At 44.9% G+C, this 26,974-nt stretch overlaps 1 protein-coding gene across 1 annotated transcript in view; it reads left to right on the forward strand.

Annotated features, from left to right (window-relative positions):
* The window catches only part of EMC7 (ER membrane protein complex subunit 7), a 90,214-nt gene extending 63,781 nt beyond the window's left edge, over positions 1–26,433 (forward strand). The window contains 1 exon segment of the mRNA XM_040331981.1: positions 25,810–26,433. Within this exon segment, the coding sequence (XP_040187915.1) occupies positions 25,810–25,959 (150 nt within the window). The 3' untranslated portion in view covers positions 25,960–26,433.
* Positions 26,434–26,974: the final 541 nt, after the last annotated feature.

A 26,974-nucleotide genomic window follows, 5' to 3' on the forward strand; every position in this document is an offset into this window, starting at 1 on the left:
GTGGTCAGTCTGAGGATTCTAGTCCCGCTTCCACAGTTCTATCCTCCTCCTGAAGGACCAGAAGCAACTGGCCAGTCTAAATCATTTAGGCTTTCATGCATAGTAGCCACATCCAATACTTCAGCCTCTGCATACGTCACCAAGGACGATTTGGCTTCAGCTTTAGCTGGTTTGCAAGGTAAAATAGCTGATATGTTTGCGTCTTCCTCCCAGTCCGGGAAAAAACATGATTGGTCCCCTTCTCCTTTGTCTGACGTTCCGGTGTTGGAACAGGAATGGGCTGATGTGGAGATTCCATTGGGTGACCAGGATGAGGGGCAGGCGGACCACTCCCCTTCTCAGAAGAGCCTTTCTCGGCTTCACAATCTCAGAAATTGCTAGTGCAATCCCTTACGCAATTGGTCTATTATAGATGCAAGTTGCCTCCAGCACAGGCGGCTGAGGCCCCCTTTTCCTCTTTGGGTTCCTTGAGGCCTCCACAAGGTCCACATGCATTTCCTGTACACCCATTGCTGGAGCAGCTTATATATGTGCTGACTTGGATCACCCAGAAAGATATATTTTCTTCCTCCTAGAAGATTTTCTCTTCTCTATCCTATGGAGGAAAAGTTTGCTAAGAAGTTGTTTGCCAGCAGTAGATGCTGCTATTTCTTCTGTGAATAAGAGTCTAAGACCCCTTTCACACTGAGGAGTTTTTCAGGCGATACAGCGCTAAAAATAGCACTGCTATACCGCCTGAAAAACTCCTGCACTGCATACTCAATGTGAAAGCCCGAGGCGATGCGCTGGCGGGAGAGAAAAAAATCTCCTGCCAGCAGCATCTTTTGAGCAGTGAGAGGAGCGGCGTGTATACCGCTCCTTCCTATTTAAAACAATGGGTAACTGCGGCAATACCGCCCGCAATGCGCCTCTGCAGAGGCGCATTGTGGGCAGTATTAACCCTTTATTGGCTCCTAGCGTGGGTTAATACCGCACCGCTAGCAGGCGAATCCAGTGGCAAATACGACGGTATATCGTCGCTATTTTTAGCAGCGATATACCGCCATCGTGGCTCCCGCCCCAGTGTGAAAGGGGCCTAACTGTTGTTGTCCAGGTTTTAAAGGATCCAGCCGATAAGCTGGCATCCATGCTCCAACGCCTGTTTGGTGCAGCCGCACAGCCTGCAGTTGCAGCGATAGGTATTTGTCAATCCCTAAAAGACCAGCTCACGCAGGTTAAGTGTCCCTGCTCAAGGTAAAGCAGCCCGTGAGTTAGCTGAGCTACCGAGGGCCTTATGTTTTGCAGTTGACGCTCTTTAAGATTATATTCATCAGGTGTCACGCCTTGCTCTGTTATCAGTGCATATGCGCAGAATTCTCTGGTTGAAACATAGGTCAGCTGAATTGCCATGCAACAAGCTTTTGGCAGGGTTTCCCTTTCATGGGGAGCGGTTGTTTGGGGATGATTTGAAATAAATACATCCCAAAAAATGTTGGGTGGTAAGAGTGCCCCTTTTCCAGTTTTAAAGAGTCAGGGGCTTTCAGGCTTAAACAAAAAAGAAGAGAATATGAAGTACAAAAATGCTTTACCGTATTTGCCGGTGTATAAGACGACCCCCTAATTTTCCACCTAAAATGTTGGTTTTGGGATATACTCGCCGTATAAAATGACGCCTCACTGTGCCATTGCACATCAATTGTAATAACACATAGTTCAGCACCAATCATCAGGTTTAAAATTGTATATTTTTGGTATCAAGCATACAGTCCTTGGAAAACACAGGCTCCTGAAAACTATGTGTATTTGAACCAAATAGGCGTGGGTGGATGAATGAATGAATTGCTAGTGGATCAGGAACTGGAAGCTAGTGCCAAACAACTTAAACCTCATAAAAATTAGCCAGATAGATACAAAACAAAACAATGAGTTCATTAAAGAAATGGCAAGAATTAAAAAAAAAAAAAACATAAAATATACATAACAAGAAAAATTCAAACAAAACCTCCTAGACTGGGAAAATGAAGATGTTTTTGATCCATCTAAATGGAATAGGAGCAGAGGCCAGTCTAGAGGTTTTAGACAACGACAGCGCCCCCAAAAAAACAGGATGGGATCTTTTTCAGATGGTGATCGTGAAAAGGGCAGTCACTTTTTTTTTTTTTTTTTTTTTTTTTTTTATAGAGGAGCTCAAGGGCAAGATACCTGCCACAGACCCCAAACAAACTTTGAAACAAAAGAAAGTGAAAAAAAGCGGAATGGGAGACACAGAAAGAAGAGGAAAGGAAAAAGATCAAGCCAAAAATCGGAGAAGCGGGAGACTACGGAGCCAGAAGGGATACTAATTTATGACCAAACAGATGACCTCAAGGTTGTAAATCTATCCAATTTCAAGCTTAACAAGGATCATCTAAAACTTCCTAAAAAGGGACTCTCCTTCTGCCCGACTTCTCCCATGAACAAGTCCGAAGTTTTTAAGGACATTGGCCTCTTTTTGAGGAAGCTTCTTTTTAAACTTTGGCATTTAAATAAATAAAGTAGTGACCAAACTGCAGAAGAAAATATGGATACTGAAGAAAAAGAAGCTATACAAAATCTAGTATCCTTGTTAGACAAGAACATAACCATCTTAAGATGATCTTGGCTACCCAATAAGACGAGAGATGGCTTAGAATCAGATCAACTAAAATGCCAGCACTATCCAAACACAAATGGCTCAAAGTATTTTTGGACTTGGTTCAAAAAGGCTTAGCCAGGGTAAATTGGAACTGGGTGGGACCTAAAAATCCACAGATAGAAAGGCTTTACGGGAACTGGAAGAGGCACCAGACCTAGTAATCAAGAAAAGTGATAAGGGGGGTAATGTGGTTCTATTAAGTGAGTCCCTCTGAGGAAGAAGCTTTGAGGCTGCTAGGTGATAAGTCCACTTACCTAAAACTTGCTCAGACCCCATTTTCGCACCCTTGTCAAGAATCTAAATAGTAAACTACAACTGAGCTTCGAGGTAGGTCTCCTTACTAAAAAATAATTTCAGTTCCTTCAGGCCGATGACATTACCACTCCAACGTTTTACATTATTCCCAAATTGCACAAATCGCTCTCCCGACTTCCTGGAAGACCGATTGTATCGGCTATAAAAGGCCCCCTTGAAAATATAGGGAAATATGTAGACTCTCTGATTTAAGGATCTTGTTGACATCTTGCCATCTTTTGTTAGAGATGGCAGAGATGTACTTTTTGAAGTTATTACATACTTCCCTACCTGATGGGGCCCTGCTAGTAGGGATCGATGTGGAATGTTTATACACATCAATCCCCCACTACTGGGGAATTGCTGCCATTGTGTTTTTTTTTTTTGGAACAATACCCCCAGATGAGGGCACATAACGAATTTGTCGTCGAATTACTGGAATTTTATGCTGAATAATAATTGTTTCCAGTTTTTAGAGAGGCACTTCTATGGGCGCACCCTGGGCACCGTCCTAAGTGTGCCTCCACCTTGACTTCTGGGAGGAGGAGGTGGTATATAAATCCTCGATGTACCTCAGCCACTGTCTGTGGCACATCGATGATGCATCATTGGTGTGGGCGGGCACAGCTGAACAACTTGTGGACTTTATGTCCCAACTAAATAAATATTAGGCTGACCTACTCGTACCATGCAGAAGACACTTCATTTTCTTGATCTACAATTGACTAAACAGAATGACAGGATAATAACTCAGACTTTTCAAAAAGAAACCACAGCAAATACCTTACTCCTAGGCCAAAGTCATCACCCCAAATCACTTATCAACGGGACACCTACAGGACAGTTCCTCTGAATATGAATATGAACAATTTTTGAATGAGGCAGGAGACATGTATCGGCGATTCAGGGAAAGGGGGTATTCACATCTACCCTTAAAGGCCAGAAATAGGGCCTTTGAACAGAAAACGTGAAGATCTCTTGATAACCCAGAAAACCAACCAGGAAAAGGCACAAAACCCAGAAGAATCCTTTCCCAGGATTATTACTAGGTTTGGTTCTCAATGGACCGAAGTCCAAAATATTCTAAGTAGACATTGGCACATTCTGAGGTCTGCCCCAACGATTGCCAACACAGTAAGTTTAAGACCTTTAATGGCTAAAAGGGCATGTAACCTCAGCAATGCCCTTGTTCATTACGAATATAAACAAAGTGAAAACCTTAATTGGCTCTCGAATTTAAAACCATCTCTAGGTATGCATGCATGCATGCATGCATTTGCAAGTACATACACAAAACTGATGTGTTCGCCAACCCTTGCGGAGGTGAAAACTATAAAATTAAACAATTCATAAATTGCTCGACAACTCAAGTTATCTATATGCTCACTTGTCCATGCAATAAAATCTTATGTAGGTAAGACCAAAAGACAACTCCGCATCCGGATTAACGAGCACATCAGTAGCATTAAAAAGGAGGACAAGAAGGATGACGGCCGTCCTATCCCTTTGCATTTCGCCAAGTATCATGGTGGTGACCCGAAGGGCCTAACAATTAAGGGGATATATGTGCTGAATTTACCTTTAAGACGGGTAGATTTTGGCACCATCCTCTTCCAAAAAGAGAAGATGTGGATATACTATTTAGATTCAATGGTACCTCCTAGGGTTAAATACTGAATGTAGTTTACAGCCTTTCCTAGAAAAATAACTCAATAAATGTATGATTCCCTTGAGTGACCTGGGCCAGCTTGCGTTTACAGATTTTTTTTTTTTTTTTACAAATTTGGTGTTTTTATTTGAAAAAATAAAAGGCATACAGAACGCATAAGCATACGTCACACACAGGTGAGATAAGGGGAATACAGGAGTCAGCGTACATACTAAATAATGAGCATACATTGCAAATGGCATCCCAAGCGCAACAAGTAAACATAAAAAAAAAAAGGAGAAACAAACAACAAAAAAGAAAAACACAGAAGCCCATGTGGGCCAAAGGGTCAAGCAGATAATCAGCCATTATTTACGGGTGGGCATGGGGGGAGGGGCCCCCAGGCTCAGTCAGACAGGGCATTACAGTGCGTTTACTGATTTGATTTATTTAATTCTCAATTTTTATATTTGATTATCTTTGTTTGATGAGCATTGGCTACTAAATACTCGGTTACCAGTCTATGGATATGAATTATCTGCCGGTACCCGGTAATCTGTTTAGATTAATCATAGCGTTATTCTAAATAGATACCTTTAGTAACCAACAAGGTCAACTGCTGGAAAACTGCCACCTCTGTTTTGCGTCTTATTTTAATTCTGAGTAAAATATTATTTCATCTGATCACGTTTATATGCCTGTGCACATAGCTGGCAAACAAAGTAATTACATACATGACTGAATAGTTATTTAAAGCCACTTCCCTGACTCCTCGCTCTGAGGAAACCAGCGTCTATTGGCTGGTGGAACGCATCAGCGTACGGTCAGCACGTCACAGGGGGATCGGTTGTCTGCTCTGAGTGAATTACGCTTGCTATTTTCAAGCTGGAAGCGCGAATTTGAGTATCTGCGGATTGCACTTGGAAACTGGCTGTACGTTTTTTCTCCACACTGAGGAACTCCTATATGCGTGTTTGCTCTTGGCTAATACAGAGCGTGGCTCTTAGCTGAAGTTACATGGGTCTGAGACCAACAGAAGGATGACTGCTTCAGCAAAGTGCGGTGAGAGTATCCTAACCTATCTCTCCAGGACCTGGTATGTACTGTCTCCCCTGTAAATAGGTCTGCATGATCTATCTGCATTGCAAGTAACAGCCACTGTGCATCTGCTTAAAACTTTATTTCAAATTGCTTTTGTCTGGATACTGCAGCGCTAACCTGCCCAGCCATCCATGTGTTCTATTGAGGGTTGTGTTACTATCTAATTGAAGGACTTCTCATCCAACTCCCTCAGCCGTAGATAGGACTAGCAATTCATCCACTCACCCACCCAACGCACTATACATATAGTCGCTTATTTGGTTCAAATACACATAGGCCCAGATTCTTGTATCTGGGCGTAAAACTGCGGTAGCGTAACGTATGTCATTTACGTTACGCCGCCGCAAGTTTTACAGGCAAGTGCTTTATTCACAAAGAACTTGCCTGTAAAGTTGCGGCGGCGTAGCGTAAATCCCCCAGCGCAAGCCCGCCTAATTCAAATGAGCCGGGTAGGGGGAGTGGATCATTTAAATTAGGTGCGTTCCCGCGCCGAACCTACTGCGCATGCACCATCCCTAAAATTTCCCGACGTGCATTGCGCTAAATGACGTCGCAAGGACGTCATTGGTTTCGATGTAAATGGCGTCCAGCCCCATTCACGGACGACTTGCACAAACGAGGTAAATGTTTTAATTTCGACGAGGGAACGACGGCCATGCTTAACATTGGTTGCCCCTCATATAGCAGGGGCAACTTTACGCGTCGCAAATCTAACGTAAACGTCGTAACTTCACTGCGTCGACCGCGCGTACGTTCGGGAATTCACGTATTTTGCTAATTTGCATACACGACGGGGAAAACGACGGAGGCGACACCTAGCGGTGACACCTTGCATTTAAGATCCGACAGCGTGCCTTACGCCTGTCGGATCTAATGGTTATCTATGCGTAACTGATTCTAAGAATCAGTCGCATAGATACGACGGCCCAGATTAGGACTTACGACTTCGTACATGGCGTTGCGCCGTCGTAAGCCCTTTGAGAATCTGGGTCAATGTTTTTGGGAGCCTCTGCTTTTGGGAGCCTCTGCTTTTGGGAGCCTCTGTTTTTGGGAGCCTCTGTTTTTGGGAGCCTCTGCTTTTGGGAGCCTCTGTTTTCCAAGGACTGTATGCTTGATACCAGAAATATATAATTTTAACCTGATTGGTGCTGAACTATGTGTTATTACAATTGATGTGCTTATGGGTATCTGTGTCTAGCTGCACCTGCTTGATCACTGCAAGCGCTATCCTGCCTGACCACTATTGTGATATTTCTGGGGGTTGTGCTATTGTTCAACTGATGGACTTTTCATTCAACTCCCTCACCTTTTAGAAAGGACAGCAATTCGCACGTCCACCCACCCATTACCCCACGTGTACGGAAGCTTGTTCTGAATACAGTTTTTTTTTTTTTTTTTGAGCCTTTCTTCTTTTCAAGGACTGCATTATTGAAAGTGGATATAGTAAATATTAGTCTACTTGATTCCGAAATCATGTGCTACTTTAACTTGCTTGAATGTGGTATCTGTGGTATGCACAGCTGCCATTTCCCCACTGCTTTTAAATTGTATGACAACGTTTTCTTATTTATAAGTATTCTGTACTACAATCTGCCATTCTAGATACATTTTTGTTTTGTGTGTGTGTGTGTGTGTGTGTGTGTGTGTGTGTGTGTGTGTGTGTTTTTTCCTAATTCAATTAAAGCATTTTTGTACTTCATCCAAAGTGTCTTGATATACCCACTTGAGAGATCTATATTCTCTTCTTTTTTGTTTTTCTCTACTGCATCCCCTGGGTTACCTTGTGGATGAGTTTTAAATACTTAATGTGAAAACATATATTTTTTTCAAAGAATATATAGGATTATTAGCAGTAGATCCAGGCAATCAACCCATTTCTTTTGGCTTTCAGGCTTAGTAGTAACTACCCTGAATTAATGCAAGGAAGGCTTGCAGGACCATTTATTATCAGGTCTGGAGCGCCTGTTTCCTGGTGTGAAACCAAAGGTTGGCATCCTCGGAAGTATGTCATAGGAAAATTCTTGCCTTCCTACAGTTGGGGGTAGAATTGAAGCTAGCCTCGAGTGCAATCAAGGGTCAGATCTCTGCCTTGTCAATATTCTTTCAAAGGCTGCTTGCTTTGCATTCTTTTATCTGGGTTTTTATACAAGTGGTAACTCGTATAATTCCACCAGTTAGGCCACCCTTCTGCCCATAGAATTTGAATCTAGTTTTATCGGCATTACAAAGACAGCCCTTTTGATCCGACGTGCCATGTCCCTTGAGTCTTTTGACAAGGGAGATGTTTTTTTTTTGGTTGCAGTAACCTTGGCAAGGAGAGTATCATAATTGACAGCTTTCTCATGTAAAGAGCCATACTTAATTATTCATAAGGACAAGGTGGTGTTGAGTTTTTAGCCCAATCTTTCTACCTAAAGTAGTGTCCAGTTTTCATCTGAACCAAGATGTCTCCCTGCCTTCCTTTTTTTCCAGATTCTTAGTCTCCAGAGGAAAATATATATATACGACCGATATGGGTTTTTCTCTGGCCGATTCCGATATTTGCAAATCGGGGCGGCCAATGGCCGATATGTGTTGCCGATATTTTAGGCCGATTTTTTTTTTTTTTTTCTCTTTTTTTTTTTTTCTCATCAAAAAACCTAGGGTGGGGAGGAGATAATGGTTTAGGGTGGAGAGGTGGGGTGCAGCCTGTCAGTGCCACATCAGTGCCCACCAGTGCATCCCATCATTGCCAACCAGTGCGTCACCGCATTAGTGCCAACCGGTGCGTCACCGCATTAGTGCCAACCGGTGCGTCACCGCATTAGTGCCAGCCAGTGCGTCACCGCATTAGTGCCAGCCAGTGCGTCACCACATTGGTGCCAACCAGTGCCTCACCACATTAGTGCCAACCAGTGCCTCACCACATTAGTGCCAACCAGTGCCTCACCACATTAGTGCCAACCAGTGCCTCACCACATTAGTGCCAACCAGTGCGTCACCTCATCAGTGCCAACCAGTGCCCACCAGTACTGCCTAATGTCCATTTATCAATGCCCACCAGCCTAGCACAAGACTCCATTCGTCCCTGACGTGCTGCCCCGCCTCTGCCTACAATCCCCAGAATGCAGAGCGGGCCGGTAACAGCCAATCAGCGGCCGCCGCTGCCGACATCCTCCACTCTGGGGAAAAAAAAGTCCCCTGACTGCTGCGCGCCCTGCCTCTGCCTACAAGCCCCAGAATGCAGCACGGGCCGGTAACTGCCGACTTCCTAAAACGAAAAAAAAAGTCAGCAGATAGCAGCGAGCGGGCCCCTCCTCCTCTGGGTGTAAACATAGGGGAGGGCCACCGCGCTGGGTGTACCAAGATGGCCGCGGCTCGGGAGCTAGGCCGAAGCCTCCGCCTTTCCTGATTCCTGAATTCGCGCATTGCCGCCGCGGTCACAGCATCAGGAAAGGCAGTGGCTTCGGCCTAGCTCCGGAGCCGAGGCACCGCTAACGGCCATGTTAAATATCGGCCTAATTTGGATGAAAATCGGCCTCATTTTTTATGTATGTATGTATGTATGTGTGTGTGTGTGTGTGTGTGTGTGTGTGTGTGTATGTGTGTATATGTATGTATGTATGTATGTATACACACACAGCCCTCAAAATTTCCACTCGCCTGCTAGCATTTGGCGAGTGGATTTAAGCTGGGGGCGAGTGATGACAGGGGCTGCATGACCAATGTCCCTTCAATCTGTGCCTACACTTAGAGCCCCGATGCGATTGGCGGCCGAAGAGGAAAGGTGCATGCTTGGGAAAAGTAGTCTGGTGAGCCGCGCACAGGCAGAGCAGTACACAGGTGCTCTCCTTACAATTCTCATTAAGCCATGGGACCTTAACAGTATGACCTCTCTGAGCCTGCCCCCCCCCCCGACCAATGTAGCTAGAGAGCAGGGAGTAATGAGTCAGGTGGAGGATTGCAAAAATTACCACTCCGGGTGTCCCAGGTAGGCAGTGCAGCGCTCACTGAAAGTTGCCCTGACATGAGAGTGGCAGCCTTCCAGTTTGTGCAGTTTTCTTCTCCTTGTGCTCTATGTAGGTGTCCAGCAGTTCAGCCTGAGCACTATGAGCAGACTGGTCTCAATGTGTGCTGTGCGGTGTCAATGTGCGCTGTGCTCTGGTGTCAATGGCTGTGCAGTTGTGTGGATCTCAGCGCTGGATTGTACTCCCTCCCGCTGTGCTGCAGCTCCTCTCCTCACTGCCAGCCTGAATAAAAGTGGGAAGTGGGGACATGCAAGCGTGGAGCTGCACACACAGGCTCCTGATGATGAGATGATTAGGAGAGGGAGAGAGAGGATGGATGGATGGATGGGAGTTGCAGAGGAGACAGCAAGAGAATGGGGAAGAGATCCAGTTCTAGTGCCCTGTCCCTCTGGTCTGCCCCCAGTGCCCTGTCCCTCTGGTCTGCCCCCAGTGCCCTGTCCCTCTGGTCTGCCCCCAGTGCCCTGTCCCTCTCGTCTGCCCCCAGTACCCTGTCCCTCTGGTCTGTCCCCAGTGCCCTGTCCCATTTTGTTAAAGTTGTTTTTGGTAATATTTAATTGTGTAACTTGATTCTGCATAAAACATTTAACAGTGTCATTCCATGAGATCTACCAGGGCGTGTTTAGGGGCACAATTAGGCGTGGAGCAGTGTATGAATTAGGTGGGGAAACTGGTGGCGAGTAACTCTTGATGCCTGGCTAGTAGCTCAGGGCTTGAAATTTTGAGCCCTGTATATATGTGTATGTATGTGTGTATATATATATATATATATATATATATATATATATATGTGTGTGTGTGTACTTCCTCTGTGGGAGGGGTTATATAGTGGGGGACTTCCTGTCTTGGGTTGCCAGTGTCCATTCACCTAAAGGTGGCATATAACCCACATACTAATTACTATGGCTGCTCTGTGTCCCATGATGTACTCCAAGAAAAGGATTTTACAGGTAAGCTGTTATTATAAAAAAAAAATTTTTTTTTTTTTATTTTTTTTTTACACTGTTGCTTTATTATTTGAAAACAAATGTATCACTTTTATTGCTGTGTCAAGGCATGTAAACCTCCTTTGTGATCGCAATAGGCATGTAACAGGTACTCTTTATGTAGGGATCTGGGGTCTTTAAGAACCCAAATACCTCCTCTGCCCTAATATATATTTATTTTTAAATGGTGCCATTGACAATGCAGTGTGTGTGTGTGTGTGTGTGTGTGTGTGTGTGTGTTTGTTTGTTTTTCTTATTATTATATTTTTTTTTGGGGGGGGGGGAGAGAGAGAATCTGGGTCTATACCGGGGATATGCAATTAGCGGCCCTCCAGCTGTTGCAGAACTACAAATCCCATGAGGCATAGCAAGGCTCTGACAGCCACGAGCATGACACCCAGAGGCATGATGGGATTTGTAGTTTTGCAACATCTGGAGGTCCGCTAATTGCATATCCCTGGTCTATACTAACACTTTTGCTGCTGCAGGGTCATAGGTGGAGAGCTTCAATTCCTTCCTTTCCTCCTAAATTGGTCTCCTAATCAATTTCGGAGCATGTGGCCTCAAGTTGTCTTCTCATGGATCTTGCTTAAAGTGGAGTTTCCATCCCCAAATTTTTTTTTTCATTATTGTGCTCATTAGACCTAAAAAAAATTTTTACTCATCTGGAAATGCCTGTTGCTATGCGGTCCCACAAAATCTGCCTTTTGGAATCACCTAGGATTCTGACATCTCCCTCTAATGCTCGTGGGAAATGTGTCGTCATTTCCCAGGATGCAGTGCGCTGCCCAATTATCACTCTCCATCCAAGATTCCAGGAAGTAAGTGCTTGTGGGCTTCACAATGCCCACAAACAAACTGACAATGTCGTGGACATATTTTATGAAACTATCTTTTTTTGAATAACTATGCGGCGGCGGATTGTAAAATGGTAAGTGACCGGATTTATATTATAAAAATGCATGATGAAAGGACAAACATTTAAAAAATGCTAATTGTGGTTGGAACCCTGCTTTAACTGCACATGGTTCACATACAGATTCTCTTTCCTAAGTTAAGAGAATTGCCAAGGAATACAAACTTTTGCCACAGAGAGGTTGTATCCTCATACAGCCAGTTCGCAGTGTCTCTGTGAAGAGTGCAGAGAGACAGCTGGGTTTTTAGACTCCATGCCCTGCTAAAGTCTTTCCCAAAACTCAATCAGATTTTTACTACAGGATACAGCCTGATCAAGTTTTTTTTCCACTTAAAAAAAAAAAAAGATTTTTTTTTTTTTTTTTTTTTAAAGAACTTGTAAAGGAGTGGACAGCAGAACCATCTGTGAATCCACCAATATCTTGCCTTTATACAAAAAGTCTGATTGTAACCTTTACTTAACCATCACCACTTTAGTGTGGATAAATTATACACAATAACTGTATATCAATATGACTGTCAGCCAGGTTCTCAGGAAGAGAATTAAATGCTTTATTACAACACCATAAAAGCATTTCTACAGATTATGACAATGATGTAATCGAGCCTTTTTAATATATTTGATGGTCTTTTTATAAGTCTATATAAGTTGCATCGGATTCTGCATAAAGTTGTATTTCACTAGAATGTTGTTGTGTAATTCATAGAAATGTTACTATACTGTGGTGTTACATATAGAACCCATGATAATGTGTGGTTAAGCACTCCTACATTGGCTCTAAAATGGAACCACACCGTATACTAATGTTCTAGTCATTAGTTACACAATGATTTTTTGTTTCTGAACTTTTATTTGCAGAATGAGATTTGACATGGTAGCTATACATTTCTAAATAAACTCAACAATAAAGGTCCTTAACCACTTAAGGGCCAAGTCTGTTTTTCAGACTTTGTGTTTAAAAGTTAACCACTTGACGACTGAGGACGTCCTCGGCTTTGTGCAGTGATATGTGAATGATGCCTGCAGCTGCAGGCATCATTTAGATATTGCTATCTTCAGCCGCCGATTCTGTGCACGATAAGAACGATCAAATCGGCAGTTCCGCTGCTTGATCGTTCTAATAGGCAGCGGGAGGGGACATCCCGCCACCATCTGGTGCTTCTCCATTGGGGGCCCGAGGAGCGAATCGGCTGGCGCTGCTGGGAACCCGGAAGTAAACAAAGCCGCAATCGCGGCTGTCGGCATGTGATCAGTGAATTATTTTTTTTCCACCGATTTCATGCTTGTAAGCCTGTAGGAGAGATGTGGGGTCAATAATTATTGACCCCACATCTCTCCATAAAGAGGACCTGTCACAGTGATTCCTCATACAAGGGAGGTTTACATTCCTTGTAATAGGAATAAAAGTGATCAAAAAAAAAAAGTGTAAAAATAAAAAAATTAAGTAAAATAAAACATTTTTAAAACGCCCCTGTCCCCAGTAGCTCGCGCACTGAAGCGAACACGCATGCAAGTCCCGCCCACATATGTAAACGCTGTTCAAACCCCACATGTGAGGTATCGTCACGTGCGTTAGAGCGTGTGCAACAATTCTAGCACTAGACCTCCTCTGTAACTCAAATAGTAACCTGTAAAAAAAATTAAAACATCGCATATGGAGTTTTTTAAGTACTGAAGTTTGGCGCCGTTCCATGAGTGTGTGCAATTTTTAAGCGTGACATGTTGGGTATCTATTTACTAGGCGTAACATCTTTCACATTATACAAAAAAATTGGGCTAACTTTACTGTTTTGTTTAATTCCATTTCCCTAAAAAAAAGGCGTTTGAAAAATTATTGTGCAAATACCGTGTGAGAGAAAAAGTTGCAATGACCGCCATTTTATTCCCTAGGGTGTCTGCTAGGGGGTTCTGATTATTTTCTAGCAAAAAAATTGTGAAGTGCCAAATAGACCCGGTGGTTAAAAGCATTTTTTTTTCTCAAAATACTTAGAACCCCAAACATTATATATTTTTTATTTTTTTCTAACACCCTAGAGAATAAAATGGCGGTCGTGGCAATACTTTTTTTTTTTTACACCGTATTTGCGCAGCGGTCTTACAAGCGCACTTTTTTTTTTTTTTGTTTTTTTTTTTTTTTAATAAAAAAAAATAAGACAACAGTAAAGTTAGCCCAATGTTTTTTTATATTGTCTAAGATAGTGTTATGCTGAGTAAATTGATACCCAACATGTCACGCTTCAAAATTGCACACTCGTGGAATGGCGTCAAACGTTTACCCTTAAAAATCTCCATAGGCGACGTTTAAAAAATTCTACAGGTTACATGTTTCGAGTTACAGAAGAGGTCTAGGGATAGAATTATTGCTCTCGCTCTAACAATCGTGGCAATACCTCACGTGTGTAGTTTAAACACCGTTTTCATATGTGGGCGCTACTTATGTATGCGTTCGCTTCTGCACGCGAGCTCGTCGGGACGGGGCGCTTTAAAAAAAAAAAAAATTCTCTTATCGTCCATGGACGGACACAGCTCCTTAAATCTTGACAGGTGGGTTATGTTCCTGTTCACAGAAGAGGACTAGGCAGAAACATGTTAAATAATTACATACATGTTACTTTATCAGAGTTGAACAGCCCTGCCGAGGGGGCGGTCCCTCCGGACATATCCCTCCTCTCTGCAGCATGCAGCCTCAGTTTTTTTTCTGCCTAGCAAAGGAGAAGGACGTATGGCTCCCTTTTGGGCCCAGCGCCCTGAGGAAATGTTTTATTTTATTGAGAATCTTCTATCAACTGTTGGCTGAGTGGCTGAATATATAGATCCTTGTAGTCTCCTCAGTCTGGCCAGCGAGCGTGAGAACACCATTGCTAAGAGGCTGGGTCTGCCATGACTCCTGGGGTGGCCGTTGAGCTTTTTCTCTGGGGTCCACACATGACTGGGCTGTGGTGTTGTCTCACTCACAGTCGACTGGGCCGACAGCTCCTCCAATGCGGTTGTATACCTGTCAGGAATGCGCCAGCGAGTCCTCGCATGGACGGGTATGTACAGTCCTTTCCGCCTCGGCGGGTCGGTATGGCTGGGCATTTCTGGGGTGAGGGGGTCCTCCTATCCTCCTTTCCCTGCTCTGTCATGTTTCCCTCTGTTGCTCTGCTGCAGCTGCCCGGGTGGACCTGTGGGGGGGGCTCCTTTTGCCACCAGGGGACTGTAGGGTGTCTGGGCCTGTGTATTTCTGTGGGGGTGTGTTTGACTCAGAAAGGCCTCATTAGGCCTTCTCATCCACATCGCAGCATTTTGCCGGCACCATTTTTTTGTAGTCTGCTGTTATCGTGAAATTCCATTGGCGGCCATTTGGTTGTGGACGCTCTGTGGCGCAGCTTACTATTGCGGTCGGCCATTTTTCTGTGGCCGTGCCCTGCTTTATCTGAGGCGTCCGGTGGACATTTTAGAGGTTGTTTTGACCTCTAGTGCTGGCTTCTACAGCACGCAGCACAGGTCTCCTCATGATTTTACCTTGCAGCTTTTTTCCTCACGCTGTGTTCTGAGGGCAGGCAGTCGCGCTGGACAGTCTCCTCCTGTGGTTGGTGAGTCCCCTGGGTAACCCCTGGTCAGCGCAGCAACGAGGGTGGGCCTTATTCAGGTCTTGGATGGGTCCCTGAGAGCTGTCTGGTTATGGAGTTTGTGTCTTCCCCCAAACATGCCAGAGGTGGCAGCTGGTGCTTCTGCACCTGCGGTTCCCATGGAAATGCTCTGACTCAGACCAGGACCTGGCTGTGACTCAGGTTGCTGGTTCTGTGTTGTCTGTGGAAGTGGACCAGGACCTTCCTTGTGAGGAAAACTCCTCACTTGGGTCAGTACTGGACAGGGCACTTGTCGGTGTGCTTATCAATGCTGTAAGGGACTCCCTTAAGCTGGATAGTGCAGCTGAGGGCTTAGTCTTTTTTGGGACACACAAATTGGACCGCTCTGTGAAGGTTTTTTCCTTTTTATGTGTCTTTTTTTGACGAGTTCATTGATGAGGAATGGGATAAGCCGCAGTAGTCCTTTGTAGTTCCTCAGCGCCTGGCGGTTCGGTGCCCCTTTGATGAGAGCCTCTTGAAAAAATGGGCTTCTCCTCGGGTAGTAGATCCCCCGGTTGCCCGGTTACACGAGGTAACCACTCTCCCTATAGCAGGGACTCCTCCTATCAGTATGGTCCTTGAAGGCAGGTCCGAGGCACTGACCTGCTCCATGTTTACCATGCTGGGGTCTGCATTGCGGTCTATTGTGGCTGCAATCCTGGTGTCTCACACTCATTGGATGGGCAAAGGTTTTGCACCAGGCTATGGAGGAGCACCAACTCCCTCCTGAAGTTATTAGGCTGGTCCAGGGCCTTGTATATGTCTGTGATGCTACACTGACCCTTGATATCCAGAGCTTCTGTTTCGGCGGTGGTTTTGCACCGCCTGGTTTGGCCAAAATACCGGTCTGCTGACCAAGCATCCACAAAAAGCCCTAGCAGAATTACCCTTCAAGGGTGGGAGGCTTTTTGGTACCTCACTGAATGACATATTCAAGGATGTCACTGGGGGTAAGAGCACTCTCCTCCCTCAGCCCACCAGGGAGAAGGAGCCCCGCTGTTAGCCGGGTCCTTCTTTTCCCACTCAGAAGCAGTATTTTTTGTCAGTCAGGGCCTGCGGGTAAACCCTATTGGGCTCTGCTGGGGGACAGAAACGTCCCTGGGTACGTAAGCCGAACAAACCGGCACCAAAATCCACCAATGCATAAAGTCTTGCCCCGCCTGACTAGTGGGTGGGGGGATGGCTTTGCAGGTTCCCAGCTCGGTGGACCTCTACTCACTGACCAGTGGGTCTGCGAGGTGATCTATTCGGGGTACAAGATAGTTTCTTTCCTCTCCACCAAACAGATTCTTTCCCTCAAGTCTCCCTCTCCTTCCGGCTCGTCGGTCTGCCCTGTTGGGGGCAGTGCAGGACTTGCTAAGTTGCAGGGTAACTTTTACCCGTTCTGCAGGAAGAGGTTTCAGGGTTTTATTCGAATCTGCTTGTGATCCCGAAGGACGGGTGCGTCCAATATTGGACCGCAAAGCCCTAAATGCCTTTGTGAGAGAGTAAGGCAGTTCCGCATGGAATCCATTCGTTTGGTGATAGCTGCGCTCCATCTTGGGGACCTTCTGGCATCCTTGGACAAGGACGCATACTTGCATGTCCCAATTTGCAAGTCACCAGAAGTTTCTGCGCTTCGTGATGGAGGACCACTATCAGTTTGTGGCCCTTTTTTTTGGTCTAGTGTTGGCACCGAGACTTTTCACCCGGGTGCTCGCACCGATCCTAGCTTTGCTGAGACAGCGAGGCATTGCCATCGTGGGCTACTTGGATGACCTTCTGAGAGCAGCTTCTGGCTCAGAATTAGGGAAAGATGTGTGGGTGTTAAACATTCAAAAGTCGGTCCTGGTGCCGACTCAGTGTTTGGAGTACCTAGAGTTGATTCTGGACTCCTTGGTATAGAAGGTCTTTCTTCCCCTAGAGAAGTTGCTGACTCTTCAGTCTGCAGTGAAGATGTTGGCATCTCGCAAATGGTCATCTCTCCATTTTTACATGCAAGTCCTGGGCCCGAGGGTTGCCTTCTTCAAGGCGGTACCGTATGCCCAGTTCCACACTCGTGTTTTCCCCAAGGAAATACTGTCCAAGTGGAACGAATCTCATTTGTCTCTGGATCGTCAGATTCAGGTAAGCCACCTTGTCAGAGTCTCTCTCAGTTGGTGGCTGAGATCCCCGGCTCTTCGGTCTGGGAAGTCTTTTTTCTTCCCTTCCAGTGGACGGTCAATACGACGGAAGCCAGCCTCACGTGTTAGGGCGTCTGGGGGGTCCAGTCGGCCAGGGTCGATGGACTCTAGAAGAATCCCGTCTGCCGATCATTGTCCTAGAACTCCGGGCGATCAGGCTATGCCTCTCCTTGTGGTCGAGGAGGTTGCAAGGTCGCCCGATCAGGATTCAGTCGGACAACGCCACGGCAGTGGCTTATGTCAACCATCAGGGGGGAACACGGAGCTCGGCTGCAGCGTCTGAGGTTCGCTCACACTCTAAGATGTGCGGAAGGTAGCATGCCGGCTTTGTCGGCCGTCTACATTCCGGGCGTGCAAGACTGCCAGGCAGACTACCTGAGTCGCCAGATGCTGGACCAGGGGGAATGGTCATTGCATCCGGAAGTGTGTTTTAAATCCCTTGCAGGAGGTGGGGCACACCGGACGTGGATCTCCTGGCCTCTCGTCTGAACCGCAAGGTGTCAAAGTTTGTGGCCAGGTCAATAAATCCCTGAGCAGATGCGTCGGATGTGTTGGCCCTGTGGGGTCAGTATCGGCTACGTTATGCCTTTCCCCCATTGAAGTTTCTTCCTCGGCTGCGCGGCAGAGGGGATCCTGATAATTCGAATTGCTCCAGATTGGCCCCGGCGTCCTTGGAGCGCCGATCTCGGGCACCTGGTGGCAGATATGCCCTGGCGGCTGCCAATGTGGGAGGACCTTCTGTCTCAAGGTCCCATACTTCATCCTGCTTTACAGTCGCTGGCTTTAACGTCATGGCTATTAAAAGCCAGGTGTTAAGGGACCAGGTTCTTTCCGACTCGGTCATCTCAACCTTGCTGAGGGCATGGAAGTCTTCCAGGAAGATCTACCATCGCACCTGGAAGGCCTACATCTCTGTGTGAAGAGATGGGGTGGCGTCCATGGATGTACTGTGTCCAGGTTTCTGCTGTTTTTACAGCGTGGAGTGGATAAGAAACTTACATTAAGCACCATTAAGGGACAGATTTCAGCCTTGGCTGTGTTCTTTCAGCGGCCTTTGGCGGCCCATAATCTGGTGGGTACCTTTGTGTAGGGGGTTCATCATATACTTCCCCCCTCTTGAACCACCTCCCCTCCCCCCCCCCCAATGTGATTTGACTCTGGTGCTCTCAGTTCTTCAGGAACCTCCCTTTTGAAAACACCAGAGAGTTTCCTCTCGACACTATATCTCAGAAGGTGGCCTTTTTTGGTGGCCATTGCTTCTGTCAGAAGGGTTTGAGTTGGCGGCCTTGTCTGGCAAGTCGCCATACTTGATCCTCCGTAAGGATAAAGCGGTGTTGCGCCCGCAACCTTCCTTTCTTCCGAAGGTGGTTTCGTCCTTTCACCTGAATGAGGACATTGTTCTTCCATCCTAATGTCCTCGGCTGGCGCATCCTAGGAGGGTTGTGCTTCATAATTTAGACGTGGTACGTGCTTTGCAGGTGTACCTGTCTGCTACGGCTCCGTTTCAGAGATCGTACTCACTCTTTGTGTCAGTGTCTGGTCCACAAAAGAGCCTGGCGGTTTTGTCAGCCACCATTTCCCGGTGGATCAGACAGACCGTCATGCAGGCCTATGCTCTTAGGGGCGGGCACCCACTTTCTGGTCACGGCACATTCGACCAGGGCAATTTGGTGCTTTTTGGGCTTTCCGACTTCAAAAATTCTGTCTCGCAGGTGTGCAAGGCGGCGACTTGGTCGTCCGTTCACTTTTTTTTTAAATTTTACAAGATTGATGTGAGTGCATCTTATGATGCTTCCTTCGGCCGCAAGGTTTTGCAGGCTGCTGTTTAAAGTTGCAACTCCTCCGTTGAGCTCTGCTTGTTTTGGGGTAAAGTTAAATTGCTTTTTACGGATACTGTTCCCACCCCTCGTTTTTTTTACACTGCTTGGGGACATCCCACTTGTCAAGATTTAAGGAGCTGTGTCCATCCGTGGACGATGAGAGAAAATTGGATTTTTTGTACGCGCCGTAAAATTCTTTTTTCTGTCGTCCATGGACGGACACAGCACCCACCCCTCCTTTTTAGGTTTGTACTGCTTGTTAGGAACTGAGGCTGCAGGGAGTAGATTTATGTCTGGAGGGACCACCCCCTGGGCGGGGCTGTTCAACTCTGTTAAAGTAACATGTATTAAATTATCTAACATGTTTCTGCCTAGTCCTCTCCTGTGAACAGGAACATAACTCACTTTGTCAAGATTTAAGGAGCTGTCTCTGTAGCCCTACGGATCCCTTGAATTGACCCAACGAGTCCCAGACACATTCCGGCGACCATGGGCAAAAGAAAAAATTATCAGAAGCCTCGGAAACTTACCGACTTCTACCCGCCGACAAGCACGCCTAGATGGTGCCGAGGCCTCGGACTTGCGGCGCGGATCGCCGCACAACGGGGAGCATCGCGGTCCGGCTCCCAATCATGGAGCGTCGGTGTCCCAGGCTAGCAGCGGAGGATCCACACCCGGGCCTTCTCCCGTTTCCAGCCCGCAGAAATCGGCACAGAAGCGATCCACCAACCACAAATATGCAGGTGAGCTGGATGAACAATGTGACTCGCAGAACAGCACCAGAGTTTTCATTGAGCAAATTAATGAATTCCCCACCTCAGGGCTACCTCTGAGTGACACTGTGATGAGTGACACTGATGAAGGATATGCTGGTGACTCTCAGGGGATCTCTGTATAGGGATATGATGCTTTGCATCTCACAAATCGGGACTGATGTTACCTCTATGGGAGACAGAGTCAGCCATTTAGAAGACAAAATGGGCGACTTCACTGTTGCACACAACGAACTAGTTGATGCACATAATGACACAGAAGGGGATATGCAGGCCATGAAAGAGAAAATCGCAGATTTAGAGGACCGGTCTCGAAGGAACAATATTAAACTGCGGGGGTGGAAGAATCTATGACCCCAGCTGAATTGAGACACTATGTCCAGCATTTCATAGCTGCCATCTTACCAGATATCCCTGATAGGGAGGTCATTGTGGATAGGGCTCACCGCCTTCTCAAACCCAAAGACGAACTTCTGCGTTTTTCCAGGAAACCTCACCCTTTACCAGCACCTTATTCAGATATCTGTGTATGTGGACTTGTCGCAGCATACTATGTTGGCATGTAAAAAGCTATCCTCTGTCACCAAGCTGCTGCAGAACCACAAAATCCCTTACTCCTGGGGATTCCCCACCAAGCTGCTAATTGTTAAAGATAACCGTACACATGTTATTAGAAGCATGGAGGAAGGCCTGGCTTTAGCTAAAACATGGGACTTATTACCGGAGGACGCACATGTCCCATCGCCGAAACAAGCACCTGCTAGGATGTCCCCTGAGTGGTGCATGATCTGACTCAACCCATTATGCCTGTACCCTTGATGTTCATTAGTTTTAGTTCTTTGGGCTGTGAAGAAGCCGAAAATTGGTTCGCTTGGAGCTCATTACTCCCTTATTGTAATGATGCGAGATATGCTCGCACTTTGTGAATGTTTTCACTTTCTTACCTCTGTTTTTGCTTTGTTTCCTTTTTTTTCTGTTCCGTTTCTTGTCTTTTTTTTTTTTGTTACCGTACCTGAGGAACACTTGGAAGCATTCACCTTGCCTAAAGACAGATCTACATCAAAAGTCCTTTTCAACTCGGCTTTGAACTGGCTACTTATTTCTGCTCCACCACTGCCATCTACAGGTAACATGATGGAATTGCACTGGTATAATTTCAGATCATCTTTATACACGGCATATCCCTTTTCTCCAGGATGATGACTTTGTCCATTGTGTCCATGAACGTTGAGTGAGAAACTTTTATATAGCGCAACACATGCAAACTGAATCGCCTCTGGGCGCTTGTTATCCATTCCCTGGGCCCTCAGAAGAGATGGGTCTTGATCTTTCTCCTGAAGGCCAGGTGGTTTACATCCAATCGGATGGTGGTTGGAAGGGCGTTCCATAGTCTGGGTCCTTGGACCGCAAATCTTCGTTCTCCTTTTGGACTTGTATCTGGCTTTGGGTATCTGGAGTAGATTTTGGTTGGTGGATCGCAGAATGCGATTGGTGTTGTGAGCTTTTAGTTTCTCGCATTGATATTGGGGGGCATTTCCCAGAATACACTTATGCGTTGGACAGAGAGCTTTGAAAGTGATTTCTGTCTTTTACGGGCAACCAATGAAGGGATCTCAACGAAGGTGAGATTGATTCCCATGTTTTTTTTCCCAGTCACAAGTCGAGCGGCCGTATTTTGAACGACTTGCAGACGAGTGATTTGGTATTTTGGGGGTCCAAGATAGAGGGCATTTGCATAGTCAAGTCTGGAGTTGATAAGTGTCCCCACCACGACTGCTATGTCTTTTTCCGGGATAAAGGGAGTGAATCTGCGTAGAAGGCGCAGCAGATGGTGCGATCCGCTGACTACTGACCCCATTTGTGCATCCATTGTCATGTAGGTGTCGAAGATGACTCTGAGACTTTTGACTTTGATGATCATGATCCAATGTTGACCTAAATGACTAATGATGATAAATAGAATCCACCTGTGTGTAATCAAGCTTTTGTATAAATGCACCTGCACTGTGATAGTCACAGAGGTCCGTTTAAAGCGCAGAGAGCATCATGAAGAACAAAGGAACACACCAGGCAGCTCCGAGATACTGTTGTGGAGAAGTTTAAAGCCGGATTTGGATACAAAAAGATTTCCCAAGCTTTAAACATCCCAAGGAGCACTGTGCAAGCGATAATATTGAAATGGAAGGAGTATCGGACCACTGCAAATCTACGAAGACCTGGCCGTCCCTCTAAACTTTCAGCTTATACAAGGAGAAGACTGATCAGAGATGCAGCCAAGAGGCCCATGATCACTCTGGATGAACTGCAGAGATCTACAGCTGAGGTGGGAGACTCTGTCCATAGGACAACAATCAGTCCTATACTGCACAAATCTGGCCTTTATGGAAGAGTGGCAAGAAGAAAGCCATTTCTTAAAGATATCCATAAAAAGTGTTGTTTAAAGTTTGCCACAAGCCACCTGGGAGACACACCAAACATGTGGAAGAAGGTGCTCTGGTCAGATGAAACCAAAATCAAACTTTTTGGCAACAATGCAAAACGTTGTTTGGCGTAAAAGCTACACCACTCATCACCCTGAACACACCATCCCCACTGTGAAACATGGTGGTGGCAGCATCATGGTTTGGGCCGGCTTTTCTTCAGCAGGGACAGGGAAGATGGTTAAAATTGATGGGAAGATGGATAGAGCCAAATACAGGACCATTCTGGAAGAAAACCTGATGGAGTCTGCAAAAGACCTGAGACTGGGACGGAGATTTGTCTTCCAACAAGACAATGATCCAAAACATAAAGCAAAATCTACAATGGAATGGTTCACAAATAAACATATCCAGGTGTTAGAATGGCCAAGTCAAAGTCCAGACCTGAATCCAATCGAGAATCTGTGGAAAGAACTGAAAACTGCTGTTCACAAACGCTCTCCATCCAACCTCACTAAGCTCGAGCTGTTTTGCAAGGAGGAATGGGCAAAAATTTCAGTCTCTTGATGTGCAAAACTGATCGAGACATACCCCAAGCGACTTACAGCTGTATATAAAATAATTGAAGCTCCTGCGCTGTGTAGGATAAGGGGAAATGGAGGTGGGGAAAAAGGGGGGGGTGGGCCAAAGGGATGAGTGCAATAATGGTGAACACTGCAGCAAACAAATGGCGAGTCTGTCCTTTAAAGACGTAAAAATGGTGTATGTAACAAGTGGTGCGCTGTGATATGGCTTGGCCAGGTGAGTGGATGGGGGGAAGGTAAATGAGCGGGCTGATTGGGCCTGGGGAGTGACAGGTGATGCAGACACAAATGAAATAACCTTAAACGGTATATAAATAGGTACAGTCCTAACTGGACTGTAAAATAAAACAGTGTGAGTCTTATAGTGAATAGCAAAAAACGTATATGTGAAAATCAAAACTAAAGTTTAAACGTAAACTCCTGGGTAAGTGCAAAACAAAGGGAAAAGGCCACAGTTCCACACTAGAACTAATGCAGCAGTGAGAAAATGGTTAAGAGTGGAAAAATTCCAGATTCTGCATAGATGGAGATGTGCAGTCCAGACAGATCCAAGAAAACACATGCAGCCCACACCTCAGTGACTCATGCAGCTTACCTCCCAGCTGACATTTAGGGTCAAACACATTACCAGTTTTCCTATTTGGGTAGGTATCTTGCTGCCAGTTCTCAATGGTTGGTCATAAATAAGACAAAAGAATGATAAAGAAGTTGTAGCCTTATCCTCTTATTACTCGTATAGCTATAGAGAGAGGGGTTCAGTTTGCAAAGTAGCAGGTTAAGTATCCACTTAAACAACTTACACAGTGTGTAGGGAAAAAGTGCATATCTCCACGAGTGCCGAACTCGTTTCCTGGTCCTTCTCACTGCCAATGCTTTGCCTCTTTAACTTGTGTGAAGCCGTCCACTGTCGGACTCCTTCTCTGTTTCCAATGGAACAAGTCAAGGTTGCCCTTTTTTCCCCGTCTTATTTTTGTCATCAGCCTGGAACCTTTACTTTTATGCCTTTCTAGTTGACTCTTGAGCAGATGTCTGGGCAGGCTGCAAGCCGATACTGAGATCTGTGAGCACTGCCGACGCCTCCTTCCGCACCTCCACCAGTCACTAATTCACCAACACAGGAGTCTTGAGCGCCCAAACTTACAGCTGTAATCGCAGCAAAAGGTGGCGCTACAAAGTCTTAACTTCAGGGGGCTGAATAATTTTGCACGCCCAATTTTTCAGTTTTTTATTAAAGTTTGAAATGTCCAATAAATTTCGTTCCACTTCATGATTGTGTCCCACTTGTTGATTCTTCAAAAAAAATTAGTTTTATATCTTTATGTTTGAAGCCTGAAATGTGGCAAAAGGTCGCAAAGTTCAAGGGGGCGAATACTTTCGCAAGGCACTATAGTAGAAACTAGAAAAATTCCCACGGTAATATTGGCGCTGGACATGGAGAAAGCTTTTGATAGGGTTCATTGGGGATACCTCAAAGTGACTCTACAAAAGTTTGGCCTCCAAGGGATGATTCTATCTGCGGTTTTAGCATTATATTCTTTGCCCTCAGCCAGGGTATTCATGTCAAACACCCTTTCAGACAAATTCTACATTACCAACGGCACCCACCAGGGGTGTCCACTGTCACCCATAATATTCACTTTAATGATGGAACCCCAATTTTTTTTTTTTGGGGGGGGGACACAGTTTCATGCCTTAAAAAAAATGCGCTCATGGAATGGCGCCAAACTTCGGTACTTAAAAATCCCCATAGGCGACTTTTTTTTTTTTTTTTTTTTTACTGCTTGCATGTTTTGAGTTACAGATGCGATTTAGGGATATAATTTCTCTCGCAAGCACATGGGGAAAGGGGCACTTTTTTTTTTGTTAATTTTTAAATTTTTTTTGTTTAGTTTGACACTTTATTAACCCCAAAATTGTTTTGGATCGCTTTTATTCCAAGTAATGTAAACATCCCTTGTAATAGGAATATGGCATGATCGGTCCTCTTTACAGTGAGATATGGGGTCAATAAGACCCCATATGTCACCTCTAGGCTGGGACAGCTGAAATAATAAAAAAAAGATCTTCGCTTCCCAGCCAAGGTGGTGCTGTTTGAATGCAGAGGCCGGGCGTGATGTCATAACATCATGCCCAGCCTCCGAACGATCATAGATACTCAGGTGACCATCTGGTCCACCGGAAATCTCTATGGTAAACATCTGGGGCCGGCGGATCCATTCTCTGACCCGGTAGAAGCACCGGAGGGTGGCGGGAATGGGGGACATCCCCTTTTGCCGCCCATAAGAACGATCAAGTGGCTGACCACCGACACACCTTTTTTTATAGGCCATCAGTTGAGACTGAACCAGCTGATATTAATTTGCACTGACAAGGGGCAGGATTGCTTTCTAATTACTGACAGATTTCAGCTGGTGTATTGGTTTTTCATCCCTTTTTGCACCTCCCTTTTTTTTTGTGTGTTCAAAACTTTTTCCCTGTGCCATTCCATTTTATTACATATAGCTTAATTTCTGAACTTATTTGTATTGGTTTCTTTATATGTATGGATTGCATGGGTTGTTACCAATGTGGTGAACATTTCATGCCAATAGCACCTTTAGAAATATTTACAGTAAAAAATGGTGACGTGTTCAATACTTATTTTACCCGCTTATCATATAGCCTTATATGTCATCGGTTAACGGGTTGTTATGGCAGTTTTTCATGTTTTATATATAATATTTGACTTTCACTATTTAGCGTGGAGTTGTGGTTTGTATGATTTGGTCTGTGCAGTTTAAGGTGTGAAATCCTATAGCATTATTTAAACATTTGTAAAATACATTTCTCTTCCTAAGGAAATGGAACAGTCCATGAACATGCTGAACTCCAACCCAGAGCTGCCTGATGTGTCTGAATTTATGACAAGACTTTTTACTTCAAAGTCCTCCAGCAAATCCAGCATCGGGGGAAAAGTTGGCAAGAGTGGGGTTGGCAAGAGGAGGTAGTGATGTGCTGGATCAATCCTTTACAGGAATCTGTTGGCGTTCACACCAAGTTCAGTCATTTTTTTTTCTTTATGAGCACCCTTTTCCATTGCTTAAAAAAAATGTGTCGGTTATTTCTAAGATAAGATCACTGTTCTTCAATAGAAACAAGAAGAAAAACTCAAATGCACCCATGTTAAATATAGGTTTACCTTATTTATCGGCAGGTATATATATTTCAAATAAACTTGAAACAGCATAGTTGTAAAAGTTTATTAAATCATGCTACTTTATGGTTCTCAATCACTTTTTCATGTAGAAGAAAAACAAGAATACTCTAATCCTAGTTTACATGGATTTTACTGTGATGGCCAATATTTTACTGCAAATGGGAGATATTCAATGTTAGTCTCATTCTTTAAAGGATATGTTCACATTTACAAAAAATAAAATTAAATGCACATTTTTTCGTAGGTGTAATGCCACGATCCTGAAGACTGTCTATTTAGCTGTATGCGCTTACCTCCGATACGGGCAGGCAGTTACACTTTGACAGAGGCTCAAACTACTAGAGTGCTCAACAGCGCCCTGGTAGTTCATTGACCACTACAACACAACAGCCACAAAGGCTCTTAGTACTTGTAGTTGACACATTCACAGAACACTGTAAATTAATTGAACGGGCCGAGCCATATATATATATATATATATATATATATATATATATATATATATATATATATATATATATATATATATATATATATATATATATATATATATATATATATATATATATATATGACATTGAGAGGGGGGAGAAGATCAGAAGTGCATCTGTAACATGTTAAACCCTGAATATGGGTATAATATGTAACATGTTACAAAAGGTGAATTTATCCTTTTAAAGAAAAGTTATTAATGTTAGTTTGAATGTGTCTCTCCTGCGCTCTTAGAACTGTAACTTTGGTACACGGGCACATTGAGAGGAATTTAATAGGTCTGGAGCAGATCAATCTGCTTCCAGTCGGTCTCT

This window comes from Rana temporaria, chromosome 13 (assembly GCF_905171775.1).
Source record: "Rana temporaria chromosome 13, aRanTem1.1, whole genome shotgun sequence".
Lineage (NCBI taxonomy): Eukaryota > Metazoa > Chordata > Amphibia > Anura > Ranidae > Rana > Rana temporaria.